Genomic DNA, 16,893 nt, shown 5'->3' on the forward strand with positions numbered 1-16,893 from the left:
TCCTAATTGAGACCGTCCTCATGTGTGCAGAACTTGGCCACATGAGGCTAAGCGTGGCTTTATGGTGGAGAAGTAATGCCTGACAAATTTATTAGAATTCTTTGAGGTGGTAATGAGCAGGGGAACCAGTATATGTCATATATGTGGATAAGGTAACACACAAGTGACTCATAATACAAAAGCCCATGGTGCTGTGGGTAGTACATTAGCACGGAGAGACAGTTCATTAACTGAGAGAAGACAGAGTTGGGAAAGGAGGGGCAACTTAATAATGGCAACCTGTAACCATTGAAGCGCCACAGGGAGCGCCAGGGTCTCAGTTTTTACGAGACATATTAATGACTTCGATGAGGGAAGTGAATGTCAAGTTTGCAAATGACACAAAGATAGGTGGAAAGGCAAGCGGTGAGGATGGCACAGTCTATAGAGAGATATAGACAGGTTAAATGAGTGGGCAAAAACTTGGCAGGTGGAATATAATGGAGGAAAATGTGAAGTTGGAAGGAAGAATAAAGGAGCTGAATATAATCTAAGTGGAGAAAGATGCAAAAAATGCAAAACAGAAGGATTTGGGTGATCTTGTGCATAAATCACAAAAAGTTTGCATACAAGTTCAGCAGGTAATAGGGAGTCAAATCGAATGCTGATATTTATTTCAGAGGGTCAAAATAGGCAAGCGTTGCTAAAAGGTACAAGTGAAAAACTGCCAACAGTTTTGGTCCCCTATCTCAGGAAACATATACTGGCATTGGAGACAGCCCAGAGAAGGTTCGCCAGTTTGATCCCAGGTACAAAGGGATTTTATGAGGAGGTCGAGTAGGTTCGGCCTGTACCTACTGGAGTTCAGAAGAATGAAAGACAATGTTATTGAGACATTTAGATTCTCAGGGGCTTGACAGGATATATGTTGAGATATTGCTCCTCCCGTGGGAGGGTCTAGAACCAGAATAATCTCAGTAATGGGTTGCTCATTTAAAGATTCAGACTCGCATTCTAACCAGTAATCTGTAAATTGTCTGTGCTGTTATATGCTCTGAGACCCGAACTCTCCATTCACCTGACGAAGGGGCAAACTCCAAAAGCTTGTGAGGTTACTCTCAAATAAATCGGTTGGACTTAAACCTGGTGTTGTCAGACTTCTTACTGTGTTTACCTCAGTCCAATGCCGGCATCTCCACATCATTGCTCTTTTAAGACAGAGATGAGGAGGAATTTCTATCAGAGGGTAATGAGTCAATGGAATTCTTTGTGAAGGCTGGATCAATAATTCTGTTCAAGGCTGAGATAGATCGATTTTTAATCAGTAAGGGAAATTCCCCCTCCCCCCACATCTCTACCACCTAGAAGGACAACTGCAACTTCCCCATCATCCATACCATCCTGTCTTGGAACGTATTGCCAATCCTTTATCGTTGCTGGATCCAAATTCTGGAACTCCATCCCTAGCCCTACAATGGTTTCAGTTTGCTTCCACCTTCTCAAGGCTGGGTGTTATACCACTGATGCACACATTCCATGAACAACCAAAACAAATGACAGCACTTTTAATAAGAGCTATCCAATCAAGCCATTCCCTTGCTTTTGTTCTATAGGCTGTAATCCTTTTCCCTTAATTTATAAAAGAAATTGGACAAATACATCAATTATTTAAACAGCTTCCACACCTCCTTTGGCATTCCAGATCACTTGGGGAAACAAAGTTTCATTTTGCCTCTGGCTCTTTTGACAATCACTGCAAATGTGCCCTCTGGTTACCAACCTTTCTGCCGCTGGAAACTATTTCTGTTCATTTCCTCATCTCAGAGCTCACCGTCATTTTGAATAACTCTTGGTTCCTTAATTTCTCTCCATTGCTGAAGCCCCTCAACCAAGTATTCTTCTGGTACATCTCCTCTGCATCCTCTAAAAGGCATTGGTATCCAGAATTAACACATTGCTCCATCTGAGGCCTCAGTGTTTCTGAAAGCTGCAGCATAACCAGCTTGTTTTATAAAGAGCATTGTAGCAGGTTAAGGCCAGAAATGTGAGCACGAGGACAAGATAGTAAATTGAAATGGTAACCAACAGGCAGTAGGGAGCCATAACTCCAGACTGAGGGGTGTTCCCCAAAGTGGTCACCCAGTCTGTGTTTCCTCTTCCTAATGAGTGGAGATCACATTGTGAGCAGCTCTCAGTAAATTTAAATGCCTAGCTTTGAAGAACAATCATATGAACTCACAAAGTTAATTCTATTTCTCTCTCTCCAAAGATGCTGCCATACCTGCTGAGTTTTTCCATTATCTACAATATTTTCCTTTTATATAGCTGCTTGTTTTTGTACTCTAAATAAAGCCAATCACACATTTTACTGAAGAAAACAATTTTCTAACTTTGTTCCTTCATTCCCAAACAATTCTGCACACACACATGCCCAGAGCATGTAATTCCACACGTCACACAAGTCCGCATCCTCCTGCAGTCTGTTACTGACACCTTCACTGCTTCATCCATTAAAGCCCCGGAGAGCAGCAGTACAGTCTGAAAAACAATTAATCACCACTCCTTTCTGCTTTCTATCCCTTAGTCAATTTCACATCATCCTCACTGTCCTTTCAATCCCAACAGCGCTAATCATAATTGAGTGACGGTCCCTTGCACTTTCAAGGCAAGTTAACTTTTATGGAGGATTCATTGTTAACAAAAGGAAATGGAGGTAGTCACTAAGCGGCAAGAAACTCTGGAATTGCACAACTAAGTGTCTCATAAATAAGTGTTCAAAATCTAAAACAAATCTGCAAAAGTTTTTATGTCCAGTTTTGGGTTGTGCTGAAAAGAGTCTGTCTGGCCGAGGCCATCTCTGCAGTGTCACCAATGGGAAATGGAGACATCGAACCAAGGAATTAATGGTATTGGGAGAACACCATTGACACCATTTGGCCAAATCTCCCAAGGCAATGGACACAAAAAGATCAACTGTCATATTCTTCACTGGACAATTGTCTTCTTGCATTCAGATTGCCAAGCTGAGTTCTGGTGAACAACGATAAGTACAGCACAGGAACATGTCTTTCGGCTTGCCAAGCCTGTGCCAATCAGGATGCCCTTATTAAAGAAACTCTCTGCTCTTACTTGGTCTGTATCCCTCTATTCCCTCCCTATTAATGTACCCATCCAGATGCCTCTTAAATGTTGCTGATGTGCCTGTTTCCATCACTTCCTCTGGCAGTGCATTTCACCCACCACTCTCTCCGTGATAAACTTCCCCCACATACCTCCCTTAAACTTTCCCCTCTCACCGTGAACCTGTGTCCCCTTGTAATTGACACTTTCACCCTGAGAAAAAGCATCTGACTATCCACCATATATATGCCTCTCAATTTTGTAGACCTCTACTTCAGTGTCCATCTTTCCAGGAAAAACAATCCAAGTTTATCCAATCTCTCCTCACAGCCAACACCCTCGAGAGCAGACGACACTCTGGTGAACCTTCTCTGTATTCTTTCCAAAGCTTCCATGTCCTTTTGGTAGTGTGATGACCAGAAGTGCACATAATACTCCAAATGCAGCATAACCAAAGTTTTATAGAGCTGCAACATGATTTCCCAACTCTTGTACTAATACCCCGGCTATGAAGGCAAGTACGCTGTGTGCCTTCTTAATCACCTTGGCCACTTGTGTTGCCACTTTTAGGGAACTGTTGACCTGCATGCCCAGATCTCTCTGTATGTTAATGTTCCTAGGGGTTCTGCCATTTACAGGATAATTCACACCTAAATTTGATCTTCCAAAATGCATTACCTCGCATTTGTCTGGACTAAACTCCATCTGCCATTTCTGTGCCCAAGCCTCTTGTTGGATCTTCTGACAATCAGCACTAACTTCGTGTCAAATTTATTAATAATACCACCCACATTTTCCTCCAGATTGTTTATATATACGACAAACAACAGAGGTCCCAGCACTGATTTCTATGGAACACCACGAACTACAGATCTCCGTTCTTAAAAACACCCTTCCACTGTTAATCTGTCTTCTGTAACCAAGCCCGTTCTGTATCCATCTAGCCAGCCCACTTGAATCACGTGATTTTAATTTTTGTACCAGTCTGCCATGCGAGATCTTGTCAAACGCCTTACTGAGGAGTCTGCTGATGACTTTCAGAAACAGGCACATAGCGAGTGCCTGTTTCTGAAAGTCATCAGCAGACTCCTCAGCACCTCATCCTTGGAGATATGGAATGACTGGATAGAAGACGGTGCAGAGGGACCTCGGGGTCCTTGTGCATGAGTGGCAAAAACCCAGCCTGCAGTTGCAGCAGGTGGTCAGGAAGGCGAATGGGATGCTGGCCTTCATAGCGAGGGGGATTGAATATAAAAGTAGGGAGGTCTTGCTGCAGCTGTATAGGGCACTGGTGAGGCCGCAGCTGGAGTACTGTGTGCAGTTTTGGTCGCCGTACTTACACAAGGATATTTTGGCCTTGGAGGGAGTGCAGAGGAGGTTTACTAGGCTGATACCGGAGTTGAGGGGGTTGAGCTATGAAGAGAGGCTGAATAAACTAGGCTTGTACTCGTTAGAGTTTAGAAGAATGAGGGGAGATCTCATTGAGACGTATAAGATGATGAATGGGATGGATAGGATAGAGGTGGAGAGACTCTTCCCGCTCAGAAAGGACAGTAGGACTAGGGGGCACAGCCTCAAGATAAAGGGGGGGTGGTTTAGAACGGAGTTGAGGAGGAACTTCTTCACTCAAAGGGTGGTGAATCTCTGGAATTCTCTGCCCGTTGAGGTGGTGGAGGCTGCCTCGCTAAATATTTTTAAGATGCGGGTTGATGGGCTTTTGATAAGCAAGGGTATTAAGGGTTATGGGGAGAGGGCAGGAATGTGGAACTGAGACACGACAGATCAGCCATGATCTTACTGAATGGTGGGGCAGGCTCGAAGGGCTGGATGGCCTACTCCTGCTCCTATTTCTTATGTTCTTATGTAAAGTCCATCAAAACTACATTTACAGCCCATCCCTCATTATTCATCTTTGTCACCTCTTCAAAGAACTCAATCAAGTGATACATAGTGGTTTTAGCAGGCAAACTACATTTTCGATAACATGGACCAAGCTGCAGATTTGGATTGCATCAACACCTCACAATCTTAAGATAACTACTGATGTCATTCAATTAAAAGCATTCCCTCCAGCTCCATGGAAACTGGATATCATGATGTGGAGATGGATATTGACAGCTATCTTTGGACAGATATAATCTGACTTTGCCTCCAGAGACAAATAATTAAGGAAGTGTTTTGTTTTAAATTCGCAATATCACAGGTTAATTAAAAAGAGCTAAATTACAATTGAAAACAAACTGGGTTTCCATTCTACACTAAACTGTGGATACAAATTAGTTCTGATTGCAGGTCTGCATTGTCATCCATAAGAAACATATCGTTCTGATGAAGGTCAACTTGAATGTAAACTGTTTCTCTCTTCAGATACTGCCTGACCCGCTGCTTTCTGTTTTTATGACACATTTGCGTGGGGCTGGTGTCTGAGCTGAGGTCTTTCCTGTTGTTTATGTTCTTAAGCATAAAGATAGCTCACATGCCTGAGGACTTATTGTGGCCAACTGCAACAACATCACGGCCTTGACAGAAACCTACCTGAGGGGAGCTGAGAATTTCCTCACCCGGATCTTCCATCACTTGCCCCATTAAAACTATTGAATGTGACTCATTTCAAGCACAACGGATTTGACATGTCCATCTGGCACTTGCACCTCCTTGAGAATCTTATCTTGCTGCATCTCACTCAGTTAAGCCATTCACCAACAGATCTGGCTGGACCATATGAATCACTATCAGGTCCTCTCTAAACTGCCAAAGTGGCTCACTTACCTGGAAATGCAAATACAATCCTCAGCTTCTTTGTCAAACCCCTTTTCCTAGTCAACACAAATGATAAATGCGAGATTTGTCACTTGGAGTTAATTTGCCACTTGGATTGGGACCATCTCATCAGCTGACTCCCTTCCCCTAAGCCCACTGGACCAAACTTTCTCATAATTCTCCTTTACCCTTGCCCTGAATTTTTATTTTTCTGTGTCCCTCCAAACTCCTGTTCACATGAGCCATCTCCTGCTCCCATAATCCTATTAGCATTGAATTCAGATCCACACAACTTTCTCTGTCAGAGGTATAGGACAGATGTCAGAGCTAGGTTCTTTATTCAGAGTAGTAACGGCATGGAATATCCTGTCTGCAACAGTCGTGGACTCACCAACTTTAAGGGCATTTAAATGGTCATTGGATAAGTATATGGATGATATTCAAATAGCATGGGTTGGATGGGCTTTAGATTGGTTTCACAGGTTGGCGCAACATCAATGGCCGCTACTGCACTGTAATGTTCTATGTACTCTACACCATATACTATTTCTTGGTTCTCAGGCTGTCTGGATCAACTACAATTGGCCAATCACCCCAACAGGTCCACAGGAGATGCCATCTCCCTGGCTCTGCATTCAACCCAAGAAAATGACACCAATGTCAGACTCCTAGTCATAGATGACAGCTCAGCCTTTCACAGCATTATTCCGACTTGGATTCATCTCCAAACTTTGTGGCCTGGAGTTCAGTTCCTCCTCCTACAACTGAATCCTAGACCTCCTAACCCACAGACGGCGATCAGTAACGATTGACAACAATACCTCCTCTACAAACATCCTCAACACCAGTGCTGTGCCCTCAGCCCCTTACTATATACTGCTTATACACTTATGATTGTGTGGCCAAATTCCCCTCCAACTCAATTTTCAAGTTTGCTGATGACACCACCACAGTGGGTCAGAACTCAAACAATGGTGAGACGGAGTACAGGAAAGAGATAGAGAATCTGGTGAGCTCGTATGGCGACAATAATGTCTCCCTCAATGTCAACAAAACAAAGGAGATAATCATCAACTTCAGGAAACATAGTGGAGGGCATGCCCTTGTCTAAATCAATGGGGACAAAGTAGAAACGGTTGAGAGCTTGAAGTTTTAGGTGTCCAGGTCACCAACAACCTGTCCTGGTCCCTCCATGTGGACACTATAATGAAGAAAGCCCACCCAAGTCTCTACTTTGTCGAGAGACTAAGTAAGACAATTTGGCATGTCTGCTACAATTCTCACCAACTTCTTCAGATGCACAATAGAAAGCATTCTTTCTGGTTGTATCACAGCTTGGTATGGCTCCTGCTCTGTTCAAGACTGCAAGAAACAACAAAGGGTTCCGAATGAAGCCCAGTCCATTACTCAAACCAGCCTCCCATCCACTGATTCTGTCCACACTTCCCACTGCCTCGAAAAAGCAGTCAGCATAATCAAGGACCCCATAGACCCTAGATATACTTTCTTCCACCTTTTTCCATCAGCAAAAAGATACACAAGTCTGAGGTCACGTATCAACCAACTCAAGAACTGCTTCTTCCCTGCTGCCATCAGGCTTTCGAATGGACCTACCTTGCATTAAGTTGATCTTTCTCTACACCCTAGCTACGACTGTAACACTACATTTCCCACGCTCTCCTTTCCTTCTCTATGTAGAATATGCTTTATCTGTATAGTGTGCAAGAAACAATACTTTCGACTCCATACTAACATGTGACAATAATAAATCAAATCAAAAAACCACATTAGCCAATATTGTTCTCGCCCTTCATGTATTGCTTCGTCTTCTAAACTGCCACCATCACCTTTCACTTCAAGAAGCTAACACTCAACTTGGCCATCCTGGCAAATGCCTGCTCCATTTCCAATCTGCCTTTCCTCTCCAAGGTTCTCCAATGCACCGATAGCTCCAAAACCTGTGTCTTTCCTTCCCAGGCCGCGATGAATGAATCATTCCATAACAGCTTTCTAATCCTGCCAAAGTATCAAAATGACTCTTAACTCAGCATGGTTAACAACATCAGCCTATTTCAAAACCTCTGTGTCATTGACGAGCTGAATGGAACTGCACTTCCCTAGTTTCATAGCAATATCATTAAACTCATAATTATCACTTGCAATGGCTTCTCTACCTACTTACGTACCTTGGCCTGCACCTATTCCTCAACAACATAGGAATAGGCCATTCAGCTTGTTGAACTTGCTCCACCATTCAACCAGACACTTCAATGGCTTTTACGCACACTATCCCCATAACTCTGCACCTTGGCAACATCATGCAAAAACAGTCAGTTTTCATATCCATGCTGATGACCCAGTTCTTCAGTACTGCCTTTTGTCTCTTCCCACCCCAAGTGAAAATAAAGGGCGTTCAGCCCATCGAGTCTGTACTGACTCTACGAAAGAGCATCCCACTCAGCCTCCTCATTCCCACCCTTACCCACAACCCAATGCATGTTATCATAGCTAATCCGCCTAACCTACATATCTTTGGATTGTGGAATGAAACTGGAGGACCTGGAGGAAACGCACGCAGACACAAGGAAAATGTACAAATTCCACAGTCATCCAAGAGTGGACTTGAAACCGGGGGCCTGGCGCTCAGACAGCAGTACTAACCACTGTGCCGCCACAATGCTCACAATCAGACTCCATGAACAAAATTCAGAACATTTTTTCTCTTTGGAGGAGGCGGTTCAGCCCATCAAGCCTGCTTCACTATTTAATATAATCATGGCTGATGATCCAATTCAAAGCCTCTTTATCCAGTGTGACCTTTATTTGATATTAAAATCATCATCCTTGCTTTCAAATCCCTCCAGGCCCAAGTCCATCCCCATCTCTGAAATCTCCTCCAACTCCATAACTCTTTGTGCTCCTCCAATTCTGTCCTCTTCAGCATTCCTCATGTTAATCGTTCCAGCGTTGGGGATCATCAGTTCAGGACTCTGAACTCTGAAGTGTGAAATTCCCTTCTGAAAGCTCCCTCACTTTTTGCTCCTTTAAAACATGACTTAAAACCCACACGTTGTCAGCTGCCCGAATATCTCAAGAGGTTCAGTGCCAAATTTTAGGTTGATTTGTTAAAGGTGCTATTTAAACACAACAATGTAATGGCAATTGCAGTCTTTTTCAGATGTGTGCTAACTTGATGCAGCTTTTGTAATAAGCTTGTGGTTTCAAGTCTCTCTCCAGGGATGTCACGATAATGCAGGAGGGAGTATTCAAGTTTCACCGAGAAACAGCAAGCCAACCATTCAGCCCCTTAACTCTGAAAAGTGAAAAACACCATAGCTCATGTGGATTTAATTCCCTGCCTCCCATCCCCATCTTTCCATCAGATTTCCCAACATTGAACCAACTCCACCAAAGGTCATTCAGCTGTGAGCTCTCTGGCCACAGACTCCTCTCAGCAGTGTGTATGTTTATTTATAATTTCCACTTCGGGATTATTTTAGCTTATTTTATTCAATAACCTTTATGATCTTGTGATGCAGAAAATGGGATCTTGATGTTGAGGCTCAAGCTGTCCACAGGCTGCAGGGGAGGGAAGGAGGTTCAGGGACCCTGGCTGTGGCTGCTGCTGCCTGGGGTGGGGCACCAGCTCAGGGTCAGGGAGAACCAGCGGCCCCGCTGACTCGGACTCTTTCCCCCCCACCCCCGGGAGCTGCAGGCCCGGGGCCTCGGGATAAATCTCAACCGCCCCCCCCTCCCCCACAGCCCGTTCTGACCTCCCCAACTCGGTGCCCGCGGGACCCGGCGTCCCAGTGCCTGAAATCAGTGCCCAAATCGGGGCCTAAGCCAGGCCGGCTCCCTCCCTCTGGCCAGCGGCCTCGCTTACCTTCTGGATCCGCCTGAGCGCCATCCCCCGCCGGCCGCACAATCCGCTCCGTCACCGGGACCGGGGCCGCACCCTGTGCGCAGGCGCAGCGGCCAGTGCCGGGCGGCAGCCCATAGCGCATGTGCGGGAAGCTGCCAGGCAGAAAGTGGTCCCAGCTCGGAGCTCCGAGTCGCGCCGACCGGTCCCAGCCCGGAGCTCCGAGTACGCCGGCTGGCCGCAGCCCGGAGCTTCCCCACCCGCTTCAAGCCACGAAGCATCACTCTTCCCAACCAGCCCCAGCTCGGAGCTCAAGCCTGCTGTGTGCTCTCAAAACGGCGCCTCCAGCCCCCTCAGCCTGATCTGTCCCCTGTTCCAGGCCCAGCATTCGCCCCACATTCCCACCACAACTTTTTTTTAATCAGGAATTCCCCTTTTTTTTGCAGCCTTTTTCAGCCCCCTCCTTATTGGGCCCCATGGAGCAATCCAGTCCACTTTCCCGACCCCATCCCAAGAGCTCTGCAACTTGATTTTCCTATTAGTAATGATGGCCTGTTCCCATAAATGGCAATGTTTGTGTTTGTTCCATCAAACCAATGAGTTTTGTCTACATTTTGATACTGATTCAAAGAAATGAAAAGGTTGCATATTCATCAACTTTGGCACCAGAAACGACGTTGGTAAACTCTGCCCTTTTCTCCTTACTAACATCTGCAGGCTGATAGCAAAATTGCACAGACATGTCAAGCTGTACTCATGAAATAATATCTTACTGATCATGTGCCATGTATGTCCTTCCTACCCATCAGCAGAACAGACCCTGCAGAGATGGCAGCACAGCGATATACATAATGACATATTTGCCCTCTGCACAAGCCTCATAGTTCATGGGTCTGTTTCTCCAAGCCACATCCCCCCACTGAACACCACTTAGACAAAGCATTGAGGGTGGCAAGGGAGGCACCTTGGTGAAGGACTTCAGTGTCCATCCCCATAAGTGACTCAATAGCACCACTACTAACTGAACCGGTCGCGTGCTGTGGCGGCAGTAGGTGGAGAGAGAACTCGCCTGAGGGAAAAACTGACTTGACCTCAACCTTATCCATGTGCCTGATGCACAGGCTCTTTGTCAGTATTGGTAGGAGTGACGACCACACTGTCCCTCAGGAAATGAAGTCGAGTTGATTTTTCTCTACACCCTATCTCCGACTGCAACACTACATTCTGCATTCTCTCCTTTCCTTCTCTATGAATGGTATGCTTTGTCTGTGTAGCACGCAAGAAACAATATTTTTCACTATTTTAATATATGTGATAACAATAATTCAAAGCAAATCCTGTCTTCACATTAACATTACTCTCTATCATGTTGTGTGGCACTACCACTATGCAAAATGGGATAGACTTTGAGCAGATCCAGGAACTCAAAATTCAGCATCCACGAGGTGCGGTGGGCCATTAGCAGTATTCAATCACAATATGTAACCTCATGTCCAGCATATGGAACGTAGAACACTGCAGCACAAACAGGCCCTTCGGCCCACTCATTGCACCGATCACTTCTATACCTACTAAGCCATAGACCTATCTATAACCCCCAATCCCATAAGATCCCATATACTCATCCAGAAGTCTCTTAAAAGACCCCAGCAAGTTCGCCTCCACCACCACCGACGGCAGCCGATTCCATTCACTCACCACCCTGAGTGAAAAACTTAGCCCTAACATCTCCTCTGTACTTGCTTCCCTGCACCTTAAATCTGTGTCCTCACGTAGCGACCATTTCAGCGCTGGGAAATAGCCTCTGAGAATCCACCCTGTCTATTCCTCTCAACATCTTATAAACCTCTATCAGGTTGCCTCTCAACCTTCGTCTCTCCAGGGAGAAGAGTCCCAGCTCCCTCAACCTATCTTCATAAGGCATGCCTCCCAATCCAGGCAACATCCTTCTAAATCTCCTCTGCACCCTTTCAATAGGTTCCACGTCCTTCCTAGAGTGAGGCGACCAGAACTGCGGACAGTACTCCAAGTGGGGTCTGACAAGGATCTTATAAAGGACAAACCAAACCAAGCCATGGGATAAACCCCAGTTCAATGATGATTACAGGAGGGCATGCCAGGAGCAATACCAGGTTAACTAATAATAAGATGGCAACCTAGTAAAGCTACAAAACACAATGACTTGCATGCCAAACAGCAGAAGCAGCAAGTAAAGCTAAGCCCTGCCACATCCTTCAGCAAATGGTGCTGGACAACTAACTGGAGGAAGCAGCTCCACATATATTCCCATCCTCAATGATGAAGGAGCCCATGTAAAAGGCAAGTTAAAGCATTTGCAACAACGTTCAGCCAGAAACATCGAGTGGATGATCCATCTTGTCCAGAGGTCCTTGCCGTTACACATGCCATTTGTTAGCCAATCAGATTCACGACACATGAAGAAATGGTTGAAGGCACTGGATACTGCAAACACTATGAACCCTGAAAATAGTCTGGCAAAAGACTTGAAGATTTGTGTTCCAGAACCTGTTACAACCCGAACCAAACTGTTCCAGTATAGCAACAACATTAGTATCTACTCAGCAATGTGGAAAATCATCCAGGTACGTCCTGTACACAATAGCAGGACAAATCTAACCCGGCCAGTTACCGCCCCAGTTTACTCTCAATCATCAGTGAACGGATGGAAGGGACCATCGACAATGCTACTGAGCGGCACCCGCTGAGCAGTAACCTGCTTACTGAGGCTCATTTAGGGTTCTGCCAGGATGACTCAGCTCCTGGCCTCATTACAGCCTTGGTTCAAACGTGGACAAAGTCTCAGGTCATTTAAAAGGTCCCTGGGTCTTCATCTGAAGTGCTGTAACCTGCAAGGCTATTCAAAGACATAATCATCACTGAATTCCCAACTGGCAAGGTGCTGGAAAATGGGATTAAAATAAGCGGCTAGTTTCTTTATTCGCTTTTGTAGCCATGCAGACATGATGGATTGAATATCCTGTTTCTGCACAGTAACATTGCTATGATTTTAAAAAAACGCAACTCCAGAGGTGAGGTGACAGCCTTTGACATCAAGGTAGCATTTGATGGAATTTGGCATCAAGAAACTCAAAGAAAACTGGAGTCAATGGGTATTAACGGGGAAAACACTCAGCTGATTGGTGTCATACCAAGACAAAGGGCGGTGGCTGTTTGTCACATCACAGGCCCAGGGCATTGCGCAAGGGGTTCTTCAGGGTAATGTCCTCCACTGAACCAGCCTTAGCTGCTTTATCAATGACCTTCCATCATAAGTTTGGAAGTGGGGATGTTTGTTGATAATTGCACAATGTTCAGCAATATTCACAACTCCTCAGATAAAGCAGCAGTACCTGGACAATATCCAAGCTTGGGCTGACAAGTAACATTGGTGCCACACAAGTATCAGGCAACGACCATCTCCAACAAGGGAAAATCTATGGCAGATTTGACTTGAAAGCCCATCGATACTGAAAGGCATAATCATCACTGAATTCCCAACCAGTAACAACCTGACAGTTACATTAACCGGAAACTTAATGGGCTGGGCTCTCAATTTAAATACTGTGGCTACAAGAGCAAGTCAGAGACGAGCCTGTGGCAAATAACTTCCTGAATCCCACAAGACCTGGATGAGCACAGCTCTGACAATTCTCACAAAGCTCCACAACACCAACACAGCCCTCTACATCTGAACCTCAAAAATCAACTCCCTCCACCACTAACACCATCTGCAAGATGCACTCAGGAATTCAACAATGATCCTTAGACAGCAACTTTCAAACCCACGACTGCTACCATGTCCAGAATTCAAGAAACACCATCACTTGGGACACCCCTCCATGGCACACAACATCCTGGTTTGGAAATGTATCATGATGTGCAAATGCCAGCGTTGGACTGGAGTAAACACACCAAGAAGTCTCACAACACCAGGTTGAAGTCTAACCAGTCTATTTGATAGTAAATCCACAAGCTCCGTGCTTGTGGGTTTACTATCAGTTTCTGAGTTTACTATCAAATAAACTAGTTGGACTTTAACCTGGTGTTGTGAGACTTTTTACGATTGAAAAATCATCTGTCCCCATCACTCTGCCTCCCCATTTTTCTCCCCCAGCACTCTTGCACTCACTCCCCCTTCCCACCAGTGCTCTCCACTAAATTATTCCACAGATTCACTAGCAGAGAAATTCCTCCTCATCTGTTTTGAATGGACAAACCCTCACTCTGAGATTATGTCCTCAGTCCGAGACTCTCCCACAAGAGGAAATAACCTCTCAGCATCGACCCTGTCAAGGCTTCCAGAATCCTACATGTCTCAATAAGGTTGTCTTACATTCCACTAAACTCTAATTGGTACAGGACCAACTACTCAACCACTCCTCATAAGAAAATTCCTCCAAGCCTGGCATCAAATTCGTGAGCCTTCTCTGGACTGCGTGCATTGCCTGTACATGTTTCCTTTGAAAAGGGGACCAAAACTGTTCACAATACTCCACGTGTGGTCTAACTGGTGTCTTGTATAGTTTAATTCCCTCTGAAGTAAATGCTGTTCAATTTGACTACCTATTTATTACCTGCTGAGCTTGCATGCAAACTTTGTGATTTATGCACAAGAACACCCAAATCTCTGTGTTGCTGCATATTTCTCCATTTAGATGGCATTCAGCTCCTTTATTCTCCTTCCAACTTCACAGTTTCCTCCAATAGATTCATCTGCCAAGTTTTGGGCCACTCACTTAATCTGTCTATATTTCTCTATAGACTCTTCCATCCTCACCACTTGCCTTAAAGTCATTGAGGTTTACAACTTGGAAACTGTCCATGCTGCCCTTTTCTCTGAAATCACTAAGCTAGTCACAATTGCCCGCATTTGGCCCATATCCCTCTATATCCATCTTACCCATGTAACCGTCTACATGCTTTTTAAAAGACAAAATTATACCCACCTCTATTCCTATCCCAGACAGCTTGTTCCAGGCATTCACCACCCTCCGTGTGAAAAAATTCACTCTGTACACTTTTGTATTTCTCCCCTCTCACCTTAAACCAATGTCCTCCAGTTTTAGACTCCTCTACCTTTGGGAAAAGATATTGACTATCTAGCTGATCTGCGCCCCTCATTATTATATAGACCTCGATAAGATCACCCCTCAGCCTCCGACATTCCAGAGAAAAAAGTCCCACTTTGACCAGTCTCTCCTTAAAACTTAAACCATCACGTCCCAGTAGCATCCTAGTCAATCTTTTCTGTACCACTTCTAGTTTAATAATATCCTTTCTGTAATCGGGTGACCAGAACTGTACACAGTATTCCAAGTGTACAGTTCAAGGGGAACAACACTGCTAGTTTTCCAATCCTCTGGGACTTCTCCAGAATGCAAGATTCTTGGAAAATCACTACATGTGCATCCATAATATCTGTAACTTCCACCTTTATCCCAAGATAGATTAATTGAATTATACAGTGCAAAAGAGGACTGTCAGCCCATCACACGAGAAACAACTGACCTCCCACCTAATCCCATTTACCAGCACTTGACGCATAGCCTCAAATGTTGTGACATGTCAAGTGCTCATCCAGGTACTTCTTAAAGGATGTGAGGGAACCCACCTCTATCACTCTTCCAGGCAGTGTATTCCAGACCGTCACTACCCTCTGGGCAAAAATGTTTTTCCTCACATCATCCCAAACTCCTGCCCACCCCTCACCTTGAACCAAATGCCCCTTGTGACTGACCCTTCAACTCAGGGGAACAGCTGCTCCCTATCTACATCCGTCAATCACGTGTACCTTGAACAGATCACCCCAACAAGAGGGTCTCTGCTCCAACAAATCAACCCAAGCCTACCCAACCTCTCTTCGAAACTTAAATGTTCCATTCCAGGCAGCATTGTGGTGAATCTCCTCTGCATGCCCTCCAGCGCAATCACATCCTTCCGATAATGTGACCAGAACTGCACACAGTATTCTAGCAAAGTTCTATACAACTCCAACACGACTTCCCTGATTTTGTATTCAATGGCTTGATTGATAAAGTCACGATGTGGGTATGCCGGCGTTGGACTGGCGTAAACACAGTAAAAACTCTGACAACACCAGGTTTTAGTCCAACCTATTTATTTGTCAGCTGTTTGAACAGCAGGTTAGGTGTAAGGATTCGCATTTTAATCAGTAATCTCTAAACTGTCTGTGCTTTATATGCTCTGTCTGAGGCCAGAACTCTCCATTCACCTGACGAAGAGGTAGTCCCCTCGAAAGCTTGTGAGTATATTATCAAATAAATAGGTTGGACTAAAACCTGGTGTTGTCAGACTTTTTACTTGATTGATAAAGTCAAGTGTCCCATCTGTCTTTCTCATCCCCTACTTCAGAGATCTGTGGACAAACACACTAAGATCCTTGTTCCAAAGAACTTCCTCGTGTCATGCCTTTCATCGAATACATTCTTATCAAATTACTCCTTCCGAAAAGTATCACCTCATACCTTACAAAGTTAAATTCCACTTGCCGCTTATCTGCCTATTTGACACTCCCTCAGCCTGATTGTTAATCACACAGCCAATCTTTGTGTCGTCTGTAAACTTCGTAATCCGACCCCACAAAGTCCTCCAGGGCATTTACATAAATGAATAATAGGGGGCCCAGCACAGATCCCTGCGGTATGACACAGTCAGTAAAGCAGCCTTCTGTCAACACTCCATCTCCTACAATTGAGCCACTTTGTCAAATTACCCAGTATCCCATGTACATTTGCCTTCTTTTTAAGACTACCCTGTGGGACCTTGTCAGAGGTTTTGCTGAAATCCATATAAACTGTATCGACTGCACTATCCTCATCAACACAAAATAAAATCCCATTTGTTAGGCCTCTCTCTGACAAAGCCATGTTGACTAGCCCTGATCATGCTTTGCCTCTCCAAACGGAGATAGATCTCTCCTTCACAGTGTTTTCCAATAGTTTCCCTACCACAGATTTGAGACTCACTCAATTTAAATTTCAAAAAAATAGGCAAGTTGCAAACAAAAATTTTGTGGGAGAGCTGATTTTTAGTAAAATAGGGTAGGATCTGGCCAAGGTAGACTGGAACAGCTACCAGCGAGGATACCTACACACAAATAGTTGCAGGGGGGGCAGGCGTTCAAAAAGGAAATG

The 16,893-nt window shown here is 44.8% G+C and overlaps 1 protein-coding gene across 2 annotated transcripts in view; it reads right to left on the reverse strand.

The window, feature by feature from the left end:
- The window catches only part of LOC145361454 (ubiquitin-conjugating enzyme E2 D4-like), a 44,868-nt gene that overhangs the window by 20,026 nt on the left and 7,949 nt on the right, over nucleotides 1-16,893 (reverse strand). Inside the window, exon 1 of one of the 2 annotated variants that reach the window (XM_080217272.1) lies at nucleotides 9,743-9,838. The exons of the other annotated variant lie outside the window; for it this stretch is intronic. Within the exon in view, the coding sequence (XP_080073398.1) occupies nucleotides 9,743-9,766 (24 nt within the window). The 5' untranslated portion in view covers nucleotides 9,767-9,838. Of the gene's footprint in view, nucleotides 1-9,742; nucleotides 9,839-16,893 lie in introns of those variants that run through there. 2 annotated transcript variants of the gene reach the window in all.

The sequence above is a fragment of the Carcharhinus amblyrhynchos genome, chromosome 34 (assembly GCF_965287045.1).
Source record: "Carcharhinus amblyrhynchos chromosome 34, sCarAmb.v2.hapA, whole genome shotgun sequence".
NCBI lineage: Eukaryota > Metazoa > Chordata > Chondrichthyes > Carcharhiniformes > Carcharhinidae > Carcharhinus > Carcharhinus amblyrhynchos.